Here is a 21,499-nt window from a genome sequence, read left to right on the forward strand (position 1 = left end):
CGTTGGGGTCGACTCCTGTCCTCTTCCCCCGTTGGGATTCGCCGCTGCAGCTCCGTTGGGGGCCCTGAAAAGAGCCCCAAAGTCCGTTCTCCGCGGGAGCCGCCGAATGTGCGGCTTAACTGCTCATTGCCGCCACCGGAAGTCAGTATCAAGTTTCTTGATTGTTGTTGGTGCTGCCTCATCCAGAAACAGGACACACACTCCTAACTTACAGATAGTGGAAAGGCTTTGGGCAATTAGGAGATGAATAATTCGCTGTAGACTTCCCATCCTCTGAATTGCTCCTGTTGTTACAGTCTTGTAAGGCTAGGCTAGTTACGTTTCTGGTCAATGCTAACCCCCAGGATGATGGTGCTGGATTCAGCGATGGTAATGCTGTTGAACCTCAATGGAAGATCGTTTGATTCTCTCTTGTTGGAGATGATGTGGAGATGCCGGCATTGGACTGGGGTGAGCACAGTAAGAAGTCCTACAACACCAGGTTAAAGTCCAACAGGTTTGTTTCAAACACGAGCTTTCAGAGCACTGCTCCTTCCTCAGGTGAATGAAGAGATAGGTTCCAGAAACATATATATAGACAAAGTCAAAGGTGCAAGACGATACTTTGAATGCGAGTCTTTGCAGGTAATTAGGTCTTTGCAGGTCCAAACGGAGCAACTGGAGAGAGGGATAATCCCAGGTTAAAGAGGTGTGAATTTTCTCAAGCTAGGACAGTTGGTAGGATTTTGCAAGCCCAGGCCAGATGGTGGGGGGTGAATGTAATGCGACATGAATGCAAGGTCCTGGTTGAGGCCGTACTCATGCGTGCGGAACTTGGCTATAAGTTTCTGCTCAGCGATTCTGTGTTGTCACGCGTCCTGAAGGCAGCCTTGGAGAACGCTTACCCGAAGATCAGAGGCTGAATGCCCTTGACTGCTGAAGTGTTCCCCGACTGGAAGGGAACATTCCTGCCTGCTGATTGTTGTGCATGTCTGTTCATCCGTTGACACAGCGTCTGCATGGTCTCACCAATGTACCTCACTTCGGGACATCCTTTCCTGTAGCGTATGAGGTAGACAACATTGGCCGAGTCGCACGAGTATGTACCGCGTACCTGGTGGGTGGTGTTCTCATGTGTAATGGTGGTATCTATGTCGATGATCTGGCAGGTCTTGCAGAGATTGCCATGGCAGGGTTGTGTGGTGTTGTGGTCGCTGTTCTGAAGGCTGGGTAGTTTTCTGCAAACAATGGTTTGTTTGAGGTTTTGCAGTAGATTGAAGGCAAGTAGTGGGGATGTGGGGTTACCTTGGCAAGATGTTCGGCTTAATGGATGACGTGTTGAAGGCTGCAAAGAAGATGTCGTAGTTTCTCCGGCGAAGTACTGGGCGACGAAGGGTATTCTGTCGGTTGTGTCCCGTGATGGTCTTCTGAGGAGGTCGGTGCGGTTTTTTGCTGTGGCGCATTGGAACTGTCGATCGATGAGTCGAGCGCCATATCCCGTTCGTACGAGGGCATCTTTCAGCATCTGTAGGTGTCTGTTACGCTCCTCCTCATTTGAGCAGATCCTGTGCATACGGAGGGCTTGTCCATAGCAGATGGCTTCTTTAACGTGTTCACGGTGGAAGCTGGAGAAGTGAAGCATCGTGAGGTTATCTGTGGGCTTGCGGCAAAGCAAAGTGCTGAGGTGACCGTCCTTGATGGAGATGAGTCTGTCCAAGAATGCAACCGATTCTGGAGAGTAGTCCATGGTGAGTCTGATGGTGGGATGGAATTTATTGATGTTATCGTGTAGTCATTTCAGTGATTCTGCGCCGTGGGCCCAAAGAAAAAACATGTCATCGATGTATCTGGTGTATAACTGATGAACCATCAATCGAACGCGAGACGAGTTGCTGTACAAAAGTTAGGCTTTAATAAGCTAGAAGTTAGCCCTGCGGTCGACTACAGTAAATGCACCACAATAACGTCGGTTGAGGAGGTCTTGTTCAAATTTATGCATGAAGATGTTGGCATATTGAGGTGCGAATTTGGTCCCCATGGCTGTTCTGCGTGTCTGGATGAAGAACTTGTTGTTGAAGGTGAAGACGTTGTGATCCAGAATGAAGCGGATGAGTTGCAAAATTGCGTCAGGGAATTGGCAGTTATCGGCGTTGAGTACTGAGGCTGTTGCAGCAATGCCGTCGTCATGAGGGCTGGTGTAGAGTGCCGAGACGTCCAGTGTGACGAGGAATGTTCCTGGTCCAACTGGCCCATTGATTCCCGGGTTTTGGTTCTGACCCCCGGTCCCGGTCCAGGTCCTGACCCTTGGGTTTTGGTTCGGACCGTCGGTCCTGGTCCAGATCCTGACTCCCGGGTTTTGGTTGTCCCCCGGTCCTTGACCAGATCCTGACCTCCAGGTTTTGGTTCTGATGTCCAGTCCAGGTTGTGACCCCCGGGTTTTGGTTCTGACCCCCGGGTTTTGGTTCTGACACTAGGTCCCGGTCTCGGCCCTGACCCTGGGTTTTGGTTCTGACCCCCGGTCCCGGTGCAGGTCCTGACCTTTGGGTTTTGGTTCTGAACCCCAGGTTTTGGTTCCGACTCCCGGTCCCGGTGCAGATCCTGACCCCCGGGTTTTGGTTCTGACCCCCAGGTTTTGGTTCTGACCCCCGGGTTTTGGTTCTGACCCCCGGTCCCCGTCCAGTGTCTGACCCCCAGGTTTTGGTTCTGACCCCCAGTCCCGGTCCAGGGTCTGACCCCCAGGTTTTGGTTCTGACCCCCGGTCCCGGTGCAGGTCCTGACCCCTGGGTTCTGGTTCTGACCCCCAGGTTTTGGTTCTGACCCCCGGTCCAGGTTCTGACCCCTGGGTTTTGGTTCTGACCCCCAGTCCAGGTCCTGATTCTGACCCCCGGGTTTGGTCCTGACCCCCGGGTTTGGTCCTGACCCCCAGGTTTTGGTTCTGACACTAGGTCCCGGTCCAGGCCCTGACCCGGGTTTTGGTTCTGACCCCAGGTCCCGGCCCTGACACCGTGTTTTTGTTCTGATTCCCAGTCCCGGTCCTGACCCCAGGGTTTTGGTTCTGACCCCAGGTCCCGGTTCTGATCCTGACACCCCTGTTTTGGTTCTGATCCCCAGTACCAGTCCAGGTTCTGACCCCCAGGTATTAGTTCTGACACTAGGTATCGGTCTAGGCCCTGACCCTGGGTTTTGGTTCTGACCCCCAGTCCCGGTCCTGGTCCCCTTGTCCTGACCCCCGGTCCTGACCCCCAGGTTTTGGTTCTGACACTAGGTATCGGTCTAGGCCCTGACCCTGGGTTTTGGTTCTGACCCCCAGTCCCGGTCCTGGTCCCCTTGTCCTGACCCCCGGTCCTGACCCCCAGGTTTTGGTTCTGACACTAGGTATCAGTCTAGGCCCTGACCCTGGGTTTTGGTTCTGGCCCCAGGTCCCGGCCCTGACACCGTGTTTTTGTTCTGATTCCCAGTCCCGGTCCTGACCCCAGGGTTTTGGTTCTGACCCCCAGTCCCGATCCTGATCGCTGGGTTTTGTTCTGACCCCCAGATTTTGGTTCTGACCCCTGGTACCGGTCCAGGTTCTGAACCCCATGTTTTGTTTCTGACCCCCGGTCCTGATCCAGGTTTTGACCCCCGGGTTTTGTTTCTGACCCCCGGTCTTGGTCCAGGTTTTGACCCCTGGGTTTTGTTTCTGACCCCCTGTCCAGGTCCAGATCCTGACCCCCGGGTTTTGTTTCTAACCCCCGGTCCCGGTCCTGACTCCTGGGTATCGCTTCTGACCCCGGTCCAGGTCCTGACCCCCGGGTTTTGTTTCTGACCCCTGGTCCACGTTCTGACCCCCGGTCCAGGTTCTGACCCCCGGGTTTTGTTTCTGACTCCCGGTCCACGTTCTGACCCCCGGTCCAGGTTCTGACCCCCGGGTTTTGTTTCTGACTCCCGGTCCAGGTTCTGACCCCCGGGTTTTGTTTCTGACCCCCGGTCCAGGTTCTGACCCCCGGGTTTTGTTTCTGACCCCCGGGTTTTGTTTCTGACCCCAGGGCCACGTTCAGACCCCCGGTCCAGGTCTGACCCCCGGGTTTTGTTTCTGACCCCCGGGTCTCTCCGCGTTACCCCTTTAAATGGAATTGGAATGACGTCAGGAGCAGGAACAGATTCCGGGAGGTGATCCAGCCGCGATTCTGCAGCGACGGAGAGGGTGAAACAATCGGGAGCCGCAGGGGAAGGTGCCGGGGGCAGGCGGCAGGATCTGTGTGAGGATCCGGAGCTGCTCATCTTCATTGATCAGGAGTCAGAGACTGAGATAGACAGCCAGCCACAGGACACCGTGTGACCTTCCCGGATACAATCTCTCTCTCTCTCTCTCTCTCCTACACACTGTACGTTTCCTTTCTTGGATATATTGATAGTTAATGTCTGTGTCTCCCGAATCTCTCTCACAATCTGTTCTCTTGCTTCACCGCAGCTCCTGCATGATGAACACAGCTGTGGTCCAGGAGCGGCCGGCGGTGAGTTTGGGCTCCCTGTCTGTGCCCGAGACCGACTATACTGGAGGCGAAGGGTTCAGGTGAGAATCTATCACTGTCTCAAACCATCTCACTTAAACACTCACCCAGTCACCTAGATATCTGATATCCTGGCAAGGTTGGGACTGTGTTTTCTTTTAAAATGTCTCCCTTTTTTGTTTTAATCCCCTTAGTCCGTTTTTGCCCAGACCAATGCATTTGGTTAGAGTCATGTCAACATGTGACAGTGTTGCAGAATTTTACATGGTTACCAACTCCATCCTCTTGGACTGCCTCTCTCCCATGGATCCTTCCATGTGTCTGTCTTCACTGCTACTCGCCCTAATGCAGCCAGCACACCAATTCTGCAAGGTCACTTCAGGACTGCCCAAAGCTTCATCCCCCCCCCCCCCCTCAGTCACGTAGCTCCCTCGAGGCATTAACAGTGATGTCTGACCACCTTCCACATGGATGTTGATCACAGCAAACTCAAATCCTCCAGCACCTTAATTTCAGCAGTATCATTGCGCTGTCAGACTCTTTCATATCAAGTCAGGGATATGGTAGAACTTTCTCCAACTGAGACTGGGAGGACTGAAAGCACCTTTTTGTTGGCTTTGGCAAAAAGATCTGCAGCTTTGCCACAACTCCATTCCAAACCTTGTGGAGACTAATTGAAATGTTTTACTCTTGGATATCCCGTTAGTCACTGAACTGAGCTTCAGACCCCATATCCTATCATAGAATCATAGAATTTACAGTGCAGAAGGAGGCCATTCGGCCCATCAAGTCTGCACCTGCCCTTGGACAGATGCTGGAAATTTGAGATGCAGACAGAAGATGCTGGAAATACGCAGTAGGCCAGGCAGTATCTGCTCATTATCTTTCACTTCAACAGCAGAACTAGACTCACCTATTTGTTTACCCTCATTGCAACTTAAATCCTTAATAACACATGTGGCTGGAAGAAGACCGTTACAAAGGGGCCCGGACAGATGTGGCAGATGTGAGGAAGCGTGGGACCATCCACTTTGGATCTGAGAAAGACAAATCTAAATATTTTCTAAATGGTGAGGGGTGAAGAAATGTGAAAGAGCAAAGGAATTGCTTAAAAAAACTAATACCTAGGTGGGGGAGGGGGGGGGCCGTTAGCTGAGCCAGTTAGATAGCTAGCATGTGGGTCAGATTAATGCCAACAGCAGCACAGGTAGAGTCGGGGCCTGCATCCTTGGCCTATCATGGCACTTTGCCATGGTTAGGTGATTGATTGTCAAGGACCTGCCTTCAGGCAGAGAATTAAAGAAGAATTGCCAAACTAAATGAACTTGAGCCTGCAGCTCAATGATATTTTCCCATATAAAGGAAATCGGATGTTAGACTGATCTGAGGGCTGATCGGTCTTTGATTTTCTTTTGTTTCCTTTGGGGTCCTCTTCTTTGACAAGCTGCTTCAAGCTTTGTTGTACTGTAATTAGTTGTCTTATGCCATTTTTACCCCTGTCACAACGATTGTGGCTCCATGTGTCTGTTAAGCTGTCATGTTCCCTTGGATTGCGCAGCTGCTTGCAATGACCATCACAAGAGAATTTTCCACTTTGTATCACCGTAGCATATCTTTCTGGGCAGTTTTGGGTGGTGTAAGGTGACCAGCCCACCTCTGTCTTCAATATCAATGCCCTTATGCCTGGCATATATACTGTTATGAGGGATTCTAGTATCTGGGATCTTGTACAGTTGTGAATCAGTCTGAAGTGAATATCCACTTCTTTATACAAATTCCTGAAGGTAAAAGTAAGCATAGAAGCAAACAAAATATACTAAGCAAGGTAGAAGAAAAACATTTTGGGCCAGCCAACATTTTTCTGTAACTTCTAATGATTGTGTCAAAGATCTTTATACGATCAACAAATATGTAACACGGCAAAGGCCCAAGTTGTATTCTCAATACTTTGTTGAATATCATAGAATCATAAAATTTACCGTGCAGAAGGAGGCCATTCGGCCCATCAAGTCTGCACCAGCCCTTGGAAATAGCACCCTACCTAAGCTCACACCTCCACCTATCCCCGTAACCCAGTAACCTCACTTAACCTTTTAGGACAGTAAGGGCAATTTAGCATGGCTAATTCACCTAACACGTACATCTTTGAACTGTAGGAGGAAAGAACTTATCCGCAGAGTCCTGCAAGCTGAATGATAAGAAGGATATGTTCTAATAACAATCTGAATAAATAGCAGTATTTGTTGAAAACCACGGAACACTTGACTAACCAGAGACCAAGAAATAATGACAATATTCAGCTGTATCTTCAACATTACTTCATTTTCTTACTTTTTAGGTATACAAAATTGGCACATTTGTCAAATCAGCACAAATACTAACGATTTATAGCAGCAATAACGATTTATAGCAGCACATTATTAACAGGGTTCACATCAATATGGCATAATTCAGTTTACCACAATGGCAGTTCAAACTTTAACTTGGTTCAACTTCCCGAAACATCTCCGTTTAGCATTCTTTCTCAAAGATGAAAGATAGGGTTATCCCGAGATCCTTAAACTCTAAATAAGGGAAAGGTGGATTAAATAATATTTTATATAATTTTTAAATAAACAAATGGAAAGAGAGTAAAGCAATAAGTCAGAAATTGTGCTTTAGGTACTACAGGCAAGGGGAATTGCAAAATCTATAAAATATGTGACCCAGAAGAGAGAAATCAGGCACATGTGAGTAAAACATGAGAATAGTAAAATAGTTTTGTTTTGCGTTATTTGTTCATGGGATGTGGCTATTTTATTGTCCATTCCTGATTGCCCCGAGAAGGTGATGTTGTCTTTTTGAACCGCTGCAGTCCATGTGGTGTAGGTACACCCACAGTGCTGTTAGGAAGGGAATTCCAAGATTTTGACCCAGCGACAGTGAAGGAACCACGATACAGTTCCAAATCAGGTTTCTGTTCAGCTTGGAGGGAATCTTGCAGGTGGTGGTGGTGTGTCCATGTATCTACAGCTCTCCTTCTAGATGGTGGAGGTCGCAGGTTTGGCAGGTGCTGTCGAAGGAGACTTGGTGAGTTATTGGAGTGCATCTTATAGATGGTTCAAACTGTTGCTGCAATATGTCGGTGGTGGAGGGAGTAAAAGGTTAAGGTGGTGGATGGGGTACCAATCAAGGGGGCTGCTTTATTCTGGGTGGCGTCGAGCTTGAGTGTTGTTGGAGATCAGTGGAGAGTATTCCACCACACTCCTAACTTGTGCCTTGTAGATGGTGAAACAGGCTTTGGTGATTCAGGAGGTGAGTTGCTCTGGTGGCCATAGTATTTATATGGTTGGTCCAGTTCAGTTTCTGGTCATTGGTAACCTCTAGGATGTTAATAGTGGGGGATTCAGTGATGATAATGCCATTGAATGTCAAGTGGCAATGGTTAAATTCTGTCTTGCTGGGGTGATCAGTGCCTGGAACTTGTGTGACGTGAATGTTGCTTATCAGCCCAAAGCCTAATATTGCTGCATACAGACATGGACTGATTCAGTATCAGAGGAGTCACAAATGGTGTTGAACATTGTATTTGGAAAGGATTTGAGAAGGTGCCACATCAAAGGTTGTTACAAAAAATAAACACTCGTGGTGTAACACATTAGCTTGGATTGAAGATTGGCTGGCTGACAGAAAACAGAGTATGCTTAAACGTGTCTTTGTCTGAATGGCAGGATGTGACGAGTGGAGTCCTGCAGGGGCCTATTCTGCACCTCCAATATTCCACAATTTACATGAATGTCTTCGATGAGGGGAGCAAAGCATGGTAGATAAATGTGCAGACGACACAAAGATGGGTAGGAACGTGTGTTGTGAAGAAGACGTATGGAATTTGCAGATAGATATAGATAGGTTGAATGAGTGTGCACATGGAGAATAATGTGGGGAAATGTGAAGTTGTTCACTTTGACAGGAAGAACAAAAAAAAAGTTTTATTTAAATGGAGAATGCCAAGGTGCAGAGGGATGTAGCTGTTTCCATGCTTGAGTCACGAAAGGTTAGTATGCAGGTTTAGCAGGCAATCAAAATAGCTAATGGAATGCTACACTTTACGAGAAGAATTGAACATAAAAGTAAGGATGTTGTGCTTCAGTTATAGAGGGCATTGGTGAGACCACATTTCAAGTACTGTGTGCAGCTATGGTCTCCTTTTTAAGGAAGGATATAAATGTTTTTAAGACGGTTCAGAGAAGGTTGACTAGATTGATACTTGTAATGAACGGGTTGTCATGTGAGCATAAGTTGGAAAAGCTGGGCTTGTTTTCACTCGAGTTTAGACGAGGGAGTGTTGACTTGATTGAAGTATATAATGGGCTGGATTCTCTAATCACCCACCCGGGATTCTCTACTGCTGCCGCTTGTCAATGGGATTCCCCATTGAAGCCACCCAACCCCATTGGGAAACCTGTGGATGGGTGTGCTCAGCCGATGGGAAAAGAGAATCCTAACAGCCGGAGATTTCCGGCCAAGATCTTAAACGGTATTGACAAGGTGGACGTTGAAAGGATGTTTCCTCTTGTGTGTGAATCCAGAAATAGGGGGCACTGTTTTAAAATTAGTGGGGGCCCTTTAAAGGAGAATTTTCTTTCTTGGCGCATTGTATGACTTTGAAACTATGGGCCTTAGAAGGCGGAGGAAATGGGATCACTGAATATTTTTAAGGCAGGTTGACAGATTCTTATCAGGCAAAGGAATGAAAGGTTGCCGAGGGTAGATGTGGAATGTGAAATTCAACCGTGATCTCAATGAATGGCAGAGCACATTCAAGACTTCAAATGACCAACTTCTGCCCCTATTTTGTATGTAACCATCAGCGAACATCCCCCGAGGGAAAGTCATTGATGAAGATGGTCGGGCCTGAGACACTACTCTGAGGATGTGAGATCCAAATAAGTATAGAGTATAAGGAACAAATTGAATGAATTTCAGGTTCAAATTCAACTTGCGAAGATATGGCATGGTAGCTATTATTGATGCAAGGCTGTGAAACAGAGTGGTCCAGGGACTTAACATACCAGGTTATAAGGTCTAGAGCAGGGGTGGGCAAACTACGGCCCGCGGGCCGCATGCGGCCCGCCAAAGGTATTTCTGCGGCCCACCAAGTCATTAAAAAAAAAATTTTTAAAAAAAATTTTTTTAAAAAAATTTTGTTTTAAGGTTAATGGGGGGGGGGGGGGGGGGGGGGGGCTGTTGGGTTACTTACTGGTATAGGGTGGATACGTTGACTTGAGTAGGGTGATCATTGCTCGGCACAACGTCGAGGGCCGAAGGGCCTGTTCTGTGCTGTACTGTTCTATGTTCTATATGAGGCGCCCAGAATCATAACCGGGTGAAGTAATTATTTTACTTAATATACTATGCGGCCCTTTGTGAATTGTGAATTTCTGAATGTGGCCCTTGCACGGAAAAGTTTGCCCACCCCTGGTCTAGAGGAAAGACAGTAGAAAGGGAAGTGTAGCTTTAGTGGATTTAAGGATGAAATCAAATCACTTCAGTTATAACGAAAGGTAAGGGGACAATGGAGACTTCATGGGTAGAATTAAGAAAAATAAATGGAATTAGGACTTTGTTGGGAGTTGAGTATAGATCTCTATTAGCAGTGTGAATTGGTAGATGTATAAGTACAGAGATTGGCCAGGGATGTAGCAAGTCAGAATGGTTTTAAATTTCAATATAAATTGGGATAAGCAGACCAAGCTCAGCTCAGAAAGGCAGTCATTTTCCTGAGTTTGTTCATGGACATTTTCTGCAACAATGTGTCCAAGACTTAACAAGGGGCTGGAGCATATTAGATTTAATAATGAGTAATGAACCAGATTTAGTTAGCAACCTAACAGGACATAAACACTTATCTAATAGTGATCATAATATGATCAAGTTCAATATGGTGTTTGACAGGGAGAAGCATGAAACGGTTAAGATTCTTCAATATGATCAGACAGTCTCAAGTAAACTGGGCAAATCTGGCAATGGGTAAAATGGGAGTAGGAAAATAAACTTGTCGGGAATATCAAATTGAGCACGGAGAGGGTGGTAGGGAACAATGTGGTGTTTGAAAAATGATAACAAAAATTAAACGAAAAGAAGAAAATGGATGTTACATGGTGGCAGTATTTACAGCAGATGAAGAGGACACCATGCTGGACATCTTGAGGAATTAAGGATGGGAATTCATGAGAGTTTACATAAGCAAGTTAACAGTGATGAAGAAAATAATGGCACTGAAGAATGGCAAATCCCCAGGACAAAATAGTTTTCATCCCAGGGTTACAAACGGAAGAACATAGAACATAGTATTTTCTGAATGTTGAAAATCTAGAAACTATGGAAGTCCAAAGAGACTTGGGGATTCATGTAGACAAATAATTAATGTAATGAAAAAGCTTAGAAAATAATCATACAGGATAACAGAATGCGGTCTTTATATCTGGAGGTCTAGAGTACAAGGGGGAATCCTGCCCATCACCTCCGCCAGTTACATAACAAAATAAGGTTGTATTCCTTGGTATTTAGAAGGTTAAGGGATGATTTAATCAATGTTTTCAAGATCATAAGGGGAAAAGATAGGATAGATAGAAAGAAGCTATTTCCATTGCTGTGGAGTCTAGGACTGGAGGCACAGTCTAAAAATGAGAGCAGGATCTTTCAAGATTGAAGTTAAGTATGGTAGAAGTCTGGAAATCTCTTTTGCAAATGACAATCTATGCTCGGCCAATTGTTAGTTTTGAGTCTGAGATTGATAGATTTTTGCTAACCAAAGGTTTTAAGGGTATGGGGCATAGGTGGAGTTTGATCACAGACCAGCCGTGCTCTCATTGAATGGAGAAACAGGCTTCTAAATAGCCAACTTCTGCCTCTGTGTTCCTAGGTAGTCTTGTGAAGTAGCATAATTGACAGCAGTCGCATCATTTCTGTTTAAGCCTATGGTGTGAATAGAAGGTTGAGAATCGTTTGCTCTTGTCGGCCCAAGTTTGAATGTTCTACAGTGAGCTGGTTCCGTCTCTTATTTAATACATTTGTTATGACAGGTTAGAGCTTCAGCAGGTTCACACTGACTAATTTGCATGCTTGGTTATCAGATGACAGTTTCTCCGCTGTCTTTGTTCACTCTCTATACTCCAGACACTACTGTTGATAACAATACAAGGAAATCATTGATTAACCAATTTGTACAACATTCCCATGCCAGCTTTGTAAATGGATCCATTATTTCTTTGAAATAGCCTAATGCTTCCATTAGACTGAATACAGTGGGACCTATAGGAATGTGTGAGGTCCTCTGCTGCTAACAGTGGTAACTTGATTTCTAGAATTCTACTTTCAATCTCCTATCCTTCTCTCTGAACTGACTTTATTCTGACTCTGCTTTCTTCTGCACAAACACCTTTCTCTTCCTTCGTGTTGTCTCCTCTTCTAGTTTTGACATGTCTCTTTCTTCCTCTCTCATCTCTGGATAACTGGGATAAAGCTACCACTCTTTTACTTCAGCATCCAAGGGCATTCCAATCTGCCGATCATTTCTTCATCAAGACGCCATCACTTTTCCTTTAACTGATCTAAACCCGTCAGTCAAAACACTAAAAGCCCTGGGTTTTGGTAAATGTCGACTCCCGAGCACCAGCACAATGGTATCCATCTTCAAGAGCTCTTTTTTTTATCCCTTCAACTTACCAAAGTTCCTTAATCGTGAATTGACCATAGTAAGCAATTTTATTGCAATTCGCGTGTAAGCTTTGGTGCTTGAGTAACTGAATGTGAATGGAGAATTATCGGAGGAGCCAGGAGAATAGCGGGAGAGCCCCGAAGTGGGGTTCAAGTTAGTGCCGAATGGAGCGTGATGCCCACAGCATCGGCTGCAATCTGGTCACAATCAGAGTGACAGGTTGGCACTGCCAGGGTGCCAAGGGGCACTGTCAAGAGGTGGGGCATGAAAATAGGGCGTGGTCATGAAAGACTGGGCCATGGATGGACAGGTATTAAAAGAGGGCCATAAAAGGGGGGGGGGCACCTGGCAACCCCATAGGCGTGACAATTTGGAGTGGCGGGGTCTGGTGCTGGCTAGAAGGGGGCGGGCCTGAAGGGAGACCCTTTATGAAGTTGTGCTTGCCACCGTTTCCAGGTCCCACACATCGCTTTCTTGGTGGGTTTCACAGAGGCTCCAAAGACATGATTTAAGATTTGCGATGGGAATTGCACCGGAACAACTGGCAGGATTTCCTGCCCAAAATGACACTCCACCCAATTATTAGTGTAGGTGTAACATGTGCTGTTGAAATTGAAATTTCTTCACTTGTCACTCAGAAACTTCCTCCATATTTACCAATATTAACATTGTGGAAAACAATACTTCACCAGTTTTGGGCCTTCACCTGTTTTGGGCCTTCACCAGTTTTGGGCCTTCACCAGTTTTGGGCCTATCATGTTTTGTCATTTGATTACCATCTGTCTCAGTGGGCTGGATCTTCCTGTTCTCCAGCCATGTGTTTCTTGACGGCGCACGTTCGCTGGCAGCGGGATTCTATCTTCTCACTGCTTGTCAGTGGGATTTCCCATAGTAACATCCCACACCACTGCGAAACCTGCCAGCAGGGATACGCTGCTGCCGGGAAAAGTGACCAGAGAATTCTGGCCAGTTAAAACCACAGACATATCCTGTAATCTAATCCTCGAAATAATTCACAAATATTAAGCAAGATGAACTGTAAACTTTATCTTATTCGCCCCTCATTTTTTGACCCTCTTGAGACTATACTTTCAATAAACTCCAAACATCTGCCTTACATATCCTCATGTTTCACGGAATCGTCTCCACCCATTGCTCAGTCTCTCAAACATACATTGACTGTCAGACCCCAACACGTTTATATGTACAATTGTTATCCTCCATTAAAGCTGCTCCCTATCTAAAATCCTCCAGCTCTCTTTCTCCCCCTGACTGCTTGATTCTTCAGACTCCATCCACCTGCATTTCCTTCACTGGGAAATGATCCTGGGAAAGGGATCTATCAGCTGTCTCAATCCAACACTTTGGAACACACTCCCCGTTCCTCTTTCTTGACCTATTAAAAAGCTTCTCAAAACTCATCTCTTTGACAAAGCTTTCATTCAATCCCATGTTTCCCTCCTGACTAATGTCGTTTAGAATATTTATTACCATCACTAGGGATACGGTGTTGAATAACCTGATGGTATTGAGGGCAGCTAAGTCTCCGGGACCTGATGGCCTGCATCCAGGGGTATTAAGGGATGTGGCAGCGGAAATAGTGATTGCATTAGTTCTGATATTTCAGAATTGCCTGGACTGTGGAAGGGTTCCTGTGGGTTGGAAACATGCTAATGTGATACCCCTATTCAAAAAGTAGGAAACTATAGACCAGTTAGCTTGACCTCTTGTGGTGGGGAAGTTGCTGGAATCAATCATTAAGGAGATGACTGAACATTTGGAAAGACAAAGCTCAATCAACCTTTATTAGCATGATTTTATGACGGGTAAGTCATGTTTGACAAACTTGCTTGAGTTCTTTGAGGATGTAACCAGCAAGGTGGATAATGGGGAGCCTTAGATGTGGTATATCTAGACTTCTAGAAGGCGTTTGACGAAGCGCCGCATAAAAGACTGATCCATAAGGTGAGATTGCAGGGGGTTAGGGGTAGAATACTAGACTGGATTGAGGATTGGCTGACTGACAGAAAGTAGAGGGTCAGAATAAATGAGTCCTTCTCTGGCTGGTGAACTGTAACCAGTGAGATGCCGCAGGGGTCCGTCCTCTGTGCAAGCAGGGACAAAATGTAACATAACAAAATTTACCAATGATACTAAAAGAGGTGGGAAAGCGGGCAGTGAAGAGGAGATAAAGATTTTATAGACCGATATAGATAGGTTAGGAGATTGGACCAAAGTTTGGCAGAGTTTGATGTGTGAGGCTATCCACTTTGGCCGTAAAAATAGAAAGGCAAATTATTATCTAAATGGAAAGCAGATTCAAGATGCACCTGGGCAGAGGGATCTGGGTGTCTTTGTTCATGATTCGCAGAAAGTTGGCAGCAGGGTAGCACAGTGGTTAGCACTGTTGCTTCACAGCTCCAGGGTCCCAGGTTCGATTCCCGGCTTGGGTCGCTGTCTGTGCGGAGTCTGCACATCCTCCCCGTGTGTTCGTGGGTTTCCTCCGGGTGCTCCGGTTGCCTCCCACAGTCCAAAGATGTGCAGGTCAGGTAGATTGGCCGTGCTAAATTGCCCTTAATGTCCAAAAAAAATGGTTAGCTGGGGTTACTGGGTTACGGGGATAGCGTGGAGGCGTAGGCTTATGTAGGGTGCTCCTTCAAAGAGCCTGTGCAGACTCGATGGCCTCCTTCTATACTGTAAGTTCTATGAAAGTCAGTATGCAGGTACAGCATGTAATTAATGAAACTTAAATGAAAGTCGCTTATTGTCACAAGTAGGCTTCAAATAATGAATTTACTGTGAAAAGCCCCTAGTCGCCACATTCCGGCATCTGTTTGGGGTAATTAAAGCAGGCAAATGGAATGTTAGCATTTATTGCAAAAGAACTGGAGTATAAAAGTAGAGAAGTATTGTTGCAATTGTATAGGGTGTTGGTGAGACCACATCTGGAGTATTGTGTCCAGTTTTGGTCTCCTCATTTGAGGAGGGATGTGGTGGAATTTGAGGCAGTTCAGAGGAGGTTCACCAGATTGATTCCGGGGATGAAAGGGTTGATGTATGAGGAGAGATTAAACAGCTTAGGCCTATACTCGCTGGAGTTTAAAAGAATGAGAGGGGATCTGATCGAGGTATATAAAATGCTAAGAGGGATTGATAAAATAAACGCAGACCAAATGTTCCTCCTTGTGGGGCAATCGAGAGAAAGAGGTCACGAATATAGGTTGAGAGGCGGTAGATTTAGAACTGGAGGAACTACTTCTCACAGAGGGTGGTGAATTTGAGGAGCTTGCTGTCCCATAGTGCGGTGGAATCTGAGTCATTAAATAGTTTCAAGAAGGAGATAGATATATTTCTGATTTTAAAAAATATATAAGTGGGTTAACGGAATATGGGTAACAGGTGGGGAGGTGGATTTGAGACCAGGAAGAGATCAGCCATGATGGAGCAAGCTCGAAGGGCTGAATTGCCTACTTCTGCTCCTAATTCCTATGTTCCTATTAAAAATGCAACATAAATACAGATTATTTCTGAAGTATATTTCTACACTAGGAAACATATTTATATAAAGAAAGCACCCTTGCAGCCAAAATGCTTTCACTTTGTCTCGATTTATCGGGATTTTTGTGATTGTAGGAAATGCAACAACCAATTTATGCACAGCAATTTGAGGAAGACGCGATAAGGGGCGGGATTCTATCATCCTGAGGCTAGCGTTGATGTCGTTCTAAACGCCGTCGCGTTTCTCGATGGCGTCAACATGCCCTCAGGATGACCCCTACAGGGGGCCAGTATGGCACTGGAGCGACCCACGCCGATCCAGCTGCCGATACTGGCGTCAGATGGGCGCCACGGGTCTGCGCTTGCGCAGTGGGACCGGCGCCAGTGCGCGCATGCGTAGTGGCTCCCTTCTCCGCGCCGGCCCCGATGCAACATGGCGTAGGCCTATAGGGGCCGGCGCGGAGCAAAAGAGCTGGCCGATCGGTAGGCCCCGATCGTGGGCCAGGCCACAGCGGATGCCACCCTGGGGTCGGAGGCCACAGCGGAGGCCCTCCTGGGTCCCACCCATGGTGCTTTGTGCTGGTTGTAAATCACAATTTAGTTCTCCATATAAGACCACAATGTATATAATAACACTCTGGGCGCGATTCTCCCAAACCGGGAGAAATCGTAAGGCTGGCGTCAAACCCGGCCGTGGTACTGCCGTGCCAATCGGTGCCATGGTTATAAAATGCGAGTGTTTACGGCCGTTTTTACGAACGGCCAGGCCAGGTGTGTTTGCCGTTCGTAAAAACAGCCGTAAAGGGCTGGGAACTCGGCCCATCTATCAGCTGTGAATCGCTGCCGGCCGTAAAAAAACGGCGGCAGCGATTCGTGTCGGGAGTTGGGCGTGGGGGGGGGGGGGGGGGGAGAATAGCGGGAGGGCGTCGGAACAGCGTGGCCGTAAAATTTTATTCTCCGCACCATCGGGAGTGCGGAGAATCGCGCCCTCTGTTCCTAATTCCTAAGATATAAAAATAATTTTGTAGATTGTGTAAAAGCTTCCTATGTAATATATTAAGATTCCTGTATATCACACATGTAACACTTTACAAATGGTCCGTACAAAATCTCAAATTTCCTGTAACCAATCCTGAATCAGCTGATCAGGATTCACTCTGCCAGGCTGCCACCCTCACTACATCCGTCTTGGTAAATTCCCGACCTGGCAATGAAATCTGATCCTTCTAACCCTGTAAGGCAGAGTATACTGGGTACACTTACACACTACTACATTACAGGAAGGAGATAATTTAATAATGTAACATTTTTCTTTCTAATTGCACTCCCATTTTTAGGGCCTGATTTAACCAGAAAAAATGTATTTGCGATTTGGGGTGTGTTTACCGGGGTGTGTTTACCGGGGTGTGTTTACCGGGGTGTGTTTACCGGGGCGTGTTTACCGGGGCGTGTTTACCGGGGTGTGTTTACCGGGGTGTGTTTACCGGGGTGTGTTTACCGGGGTGTGTTTACCGGGGTGTGTTTACCGGGGTGTGTTTACCGGGGTGTGTTTACCGGGGTGTGTTTACCGGGGCGTGTTTACCGGGGTGTATCTCAGCAGCTGTGGTGTCCGAACACCCCGCTACTTAACCGCACTTTGCCATTTCTTTTGGCCTCGGGGAGTTTCTCTCTGCCAAGACCGCACAGGGAGTCATTACCTGCTGGCGAGGTGAAATGAGAGCTCTAATGGCTCGTTTTAAATATGCTGACTTGGACCACGCCCTCTCGCGGTACACTCACCTGGACCACGCCCTCTCGCGGTACACTCACCTGGACCACGGCATCTACTGGTATGCTCACCTGGACCACGCCCTCTCGCGGTACACTCACCGGGGCCACGCCCTCTCGCGGTACACTCACCTGGACCACGCCCTCTCGCGGTACACTCACCGGGGCCACGCCCTCTCGCGGTACACTCACCTGGACCACGCCCTCTAGTGGTATGCTCACCTGGACCACGCCCTCTTGCGGTACACTCACCGGGGCCACGCCCTCTCGCGGTACACTCACCTGGACCACGCCCTCTAGTGGTATGCTCACCGGGGCCACGCCCTCTTGCGGTACGCTCACCGGGGCCACGCCCTCTCGCGGTACGCTCACCGGGGCCCCGCCCTCTCGCGGTACGCTCACCGGGGCCACGCCCTCTCGCGGTACGCTCACCGGGGCCACGCCCTCTCGCAGTACACTCACCGGGGCCCCACCCTCTCGCGGTACGCTCACCGGGGCCCCACCCTCTCGCGGTAGGCTCACCGGGGCCACGCCCTCTCGCGGTACGCTCACCGGGGCCCCGCCCTCTCGCGGTACGCTCACCGGGGCCACGCCCTCTCACGGTACGCTCACCGGGGCCACGCCCTCTCGCGGTACGCTCACCGGGGCCACGCCCTCTCGCGGTACGCTCACTTGGAACACTCCCTCTCGCGGTACACTCACCGGGGCCCCGCCCTCTCGCGGTACACTCACCGGGGCTGCTCCCTCTCGCGGTAGGCTCACTTGGAACACTCCCTCTCGCGGTACACTCACCGGGGCCCCGCCCTCTTGCGGTACGCTCACCGGGGCCACGCCCTCGCGGTACGCTCACTGGGGCCACGCCCTCCCAGTACACTCACCGGGGCCGCGCCCTCTCGCGGTACACTCACCGGGGCCCCACCCTCTCGTGGTACGCTCACCGGGGCCACGCCCTCTCGCGGTACGCTCACCGGTGCCACACCCTCTCGTGGTACGCTCACCGGGGCCACGCCCTCTCGCGGTACGCTCGCCGGGGCCGCGCCCTCTCGCGGTACACTCACCGGGGCCCCGCCCTCTCGCGGTACGCTCACCGGGGCCACGCCCTCTCGCGGTACGCTCACTGGGGCCACGCCCTCTCGCGGTACGCTCACTGGGGCCACGCCCTCTCGTGGTACGCTCACCTGGAACATGCCCTCTCGCGGTACGCTCACCGGGGCCGCGCCCTCTCGCGGTACGCTCACCGGGGCCGCGCCCTCTCGCGGTACGCTCACCGGGGCCACGCCCTCTCGCGGTACGCTCACCGGGGCCCCACCCTCTCGCGGTACGCTCACCTGGAACACGCCCTCTCGCGGTACGCTCACCGGGGCCCCACCCTCTCGCGGTACGCTCACCGGGGCCCCACCCTCTCGCGGTACGCTCACCGGGGCCACGCCCTCTCGCGAGATTCAATGGCCTTGTCCTGACACCAAGTTGGGCGTGACAAGGCTGTAAGTCGCACCCCCCGATCTCTGTTGCCATGATGATATGAATTCCTCTGAAATATAATTGCATTATGTGCAGCTTTTGGTTTCTGACTTGCTCACTTTAAAAAAAATTCTCTCTTCCTAGTGGATCCTAAGCCTGACAGTTGGTCTGATTGCAGGATTCACTTAATTCGAGAGTGCATTTTTACTAATTCATGGGATGTGGGCGTTGCTGGCGAGGTTAACATTTATGGACCATCCCAAATTGCCCTTGAGAAGGCCCTTGTTGAGCTGCCCTCTTGAACTGCTGCAGTCTTTATTGTGCAGCTACACCAGTTAAGGGAGGTTGGTCCAGGATTTTGATGAAAGAACAGCAATATTTTTCCCAGTCACGGTATCTTATAGATGTTGCACACCACTGCCGCTGTGCACCAGTAATGGAAGGAATGATTGTCTCAGGTAGATTGCCGAACAAGTGGCTTTGTCCTGAATAGTCTTGAGCTTCTTCAGTGTTGTTAGAGCTGCACCCACCAAGTCAAGTGGATTATATTCCCCCACACTCATGACTTGTATCTTGTAGATAGTGGACAGGCTTTGGAGAGACAGAAAGTGAATTATTCGCTGCAGAATACCCAGCCTCTACCTCTCATGTGGATGGTCCAGTTCAGTTTCTTAATGACCCCCAAGGTGTTGATGGTGGAGGATTAAACAAATTGATATTGGATTGCCTGCCTATTGAACACCTCTCCCAGTACTTGTTTTCAGAACAGAAATTCAGGAGAGAGATGTGTGGGCCTGTGATCTGATATTAAATCATTAAAGCCCGCAGCAAAATTTAACATTAACCCCACTGAATGTGGAGAATGTTGTGAAGTAAGAAGCGAAACAGAACCCAACTGAGGGACCTTGCTAATCTAGTGCCCTCACAATTCATCCTTTTTTATACAGATTTGGGTCAAGTAGTTATGTTTTTGCATTCAGCAAATGAAGGTCGAATGGCCTCCTTCTGCACTGTAAATTCTATGAACGGTGTAACTGGTAAGATGGTGATCCAAGAGGAATGTTTTAAAATCAATTCCTAACAGAAGTATACCATTGCAAGTGAATCCAAATAATTTGTTCTTTTAATTTAAAAAAAATAGGAATTTGGGGTAAAAATAACTCTGAAATATATATGGCTGTGTGAATGTGTAGGGCTGTGTGTGGGGCTGTGTGTGGGGCTGTGTGAATGTGTAGGGCTGTGTGTGGGGCTGTGTGATTGTGTAGGGCTGTGTGTGGGGCTGTGTGAATGTGTAGGGCTGTGTGAATGGGTGGGGCTGTGTGAATGTGTGGGGCTGTGTGAATGTGTAGGGCTGTGTGTGGGGCTGTGTGATTGTGTAGGGCTGTGTGTGGGGCTGTGTGAATGTGTAGGGCTGTGTGAATGGGTGGGGCTGTGTGAATGTGTGGGGCTGTGTGAATGTGTAGGGCTGTGTGTGGGGCTGTGTGAATGTGTGGGGCTGTGTGAATGGGTAGGGCTGTGTGAATGGGTAGGGCTGTGTGATTGTGTAGGGCTGTGTGAATGGGTAGGGCTGTGTGAATGGGTAGGGCTGTGTGTGGGGCTGTGTGAATGTGTAGGGCTGTGTGTGGGGCTGTGTGTAGGGCTGTGTGAATGGGTAGGGCTGTGTGTGGGGCTGTGTGAATGGGTAGGGCTGTGTGAATGTGTAGGGCTGTGTGAATGGGTAGGGCTGTGTGAATGGGTAGGGCTGTGTGAATGGGTAGGGCTGTGTGAATGGGTAGGGCTGTGTGAATGGGTAGGGCTGTGTGAATGGGTGGGGCTGTGTGAATGGGTAGGGCTGTGTGAATGGGTAGGGCTGTGTGTGGGGCTGTGTGAATGGGTAGGGCTGTGTGAATGGGTAGGGCTGTGTGAATGGGTGGGGCTGTGTGTGGGGCTGTGTGAATGGGTGGGGCTGTGTGTGGGGCTGTGTGAATGGGTGGGGCTGTGTGAATGTGTGGGGCTGTGTGAATGGGTAGGGCTGTGTGAATGTGTGGGGCTGTGTGAATGGGTAGGGCTGTGTGAATGGGTAGGGCTGTGTGAATGGGTAGGGCTGTGTGAATGTGTGGGGCTGTGTGAATGGGTGGGGCTGTGTGAATGGGTAGGGCTGTGTGAATGGGTGGGGCTGTGTGAATGTGTGGGGCTGTGTGAATGGGTAGGGCTGTGTGTGGGGCTGTGTGAATGGGTGGGGCTGTGTGAATGGGTAGGGCTGTGTGAATGGGTAGGGCTGTGTGAATGGGTGGGGCTGTGTGAATGGGTAGGGCTGTGTGAATGGGTGGGGCTGTGTGAATGTGTGGGGCTGTGTGAATGGGTAGGGCTGTGTGTGGGGCTGTGTGAATGGGTGGGGCTGTGTGAATGGGTAGGGCTGTGTGAATGGGTAGGGCTGTGTGAATGGGTAGGGCTGTGTGAATGGGTAGGGCTGTGTGTGGGGCTGTGTGAATGGGTGGGGCTGTGTGAATGGGTAGGGCTGTGGGTGGGGCTGTGTGAATGGGTGGGGCTGTGTGAATGGGTAGGGCTGTGTGAATGTGTAGGGCTGTGTGTGGGGCTGTGTGAATGGGTGGGGCTGTGTGAATGG

General features: G+C 48.9%; 1 protein-coding gene across 2 annotated transcripts in view; it reads left to right on the plus strand.

Moving 5' to 3' along the window:
• Positions 1-4,145: 4,145 nt before the first annotated feature.
• Positions 4,146-21,499, plus strand: part of inpp5jb (inositol polyphosphate-5-phosphatase Jb) — a 138,913-nt gene continuing 121,559 nt past the window's right edge. Inside the window, exons 1-2 of one of the 2 annotated variants that reach the window (XM_038775342.1) lie at positions 4,146-4,343; positions 4,430-4,531. In XM_038775342.1, the coding sequence (XP_038631270.1) occupies positions 4,437-4,531 (95 nt within the window). In that variant the 5' untranslated portion in view covers positions 4,146-4,343; positions 4,430-4,436. The remainder of the gene's footprint in view (positions 4,344-4,429; positions 4,532-21,499) is intronic. The other variant, XM_038775214.1, reaches the window with a different exon arrangement.

This window comes from Scyliorhinus canicula, chromosome 1, assembly GCF_902713615.1.
Source record: "Scyliorhinus canicula chromosome 1, sScyCan1.1, whole genome shotgun sequence".
NCBI classification, from domain to species: domain Eukaryota; kingdom Metazoa; phylum Chordata; class Chondrichthyes; order Carcharhiniformes; family Scyliorhinidae; genus Scyliorhinus; species Scyliorhinus canicula.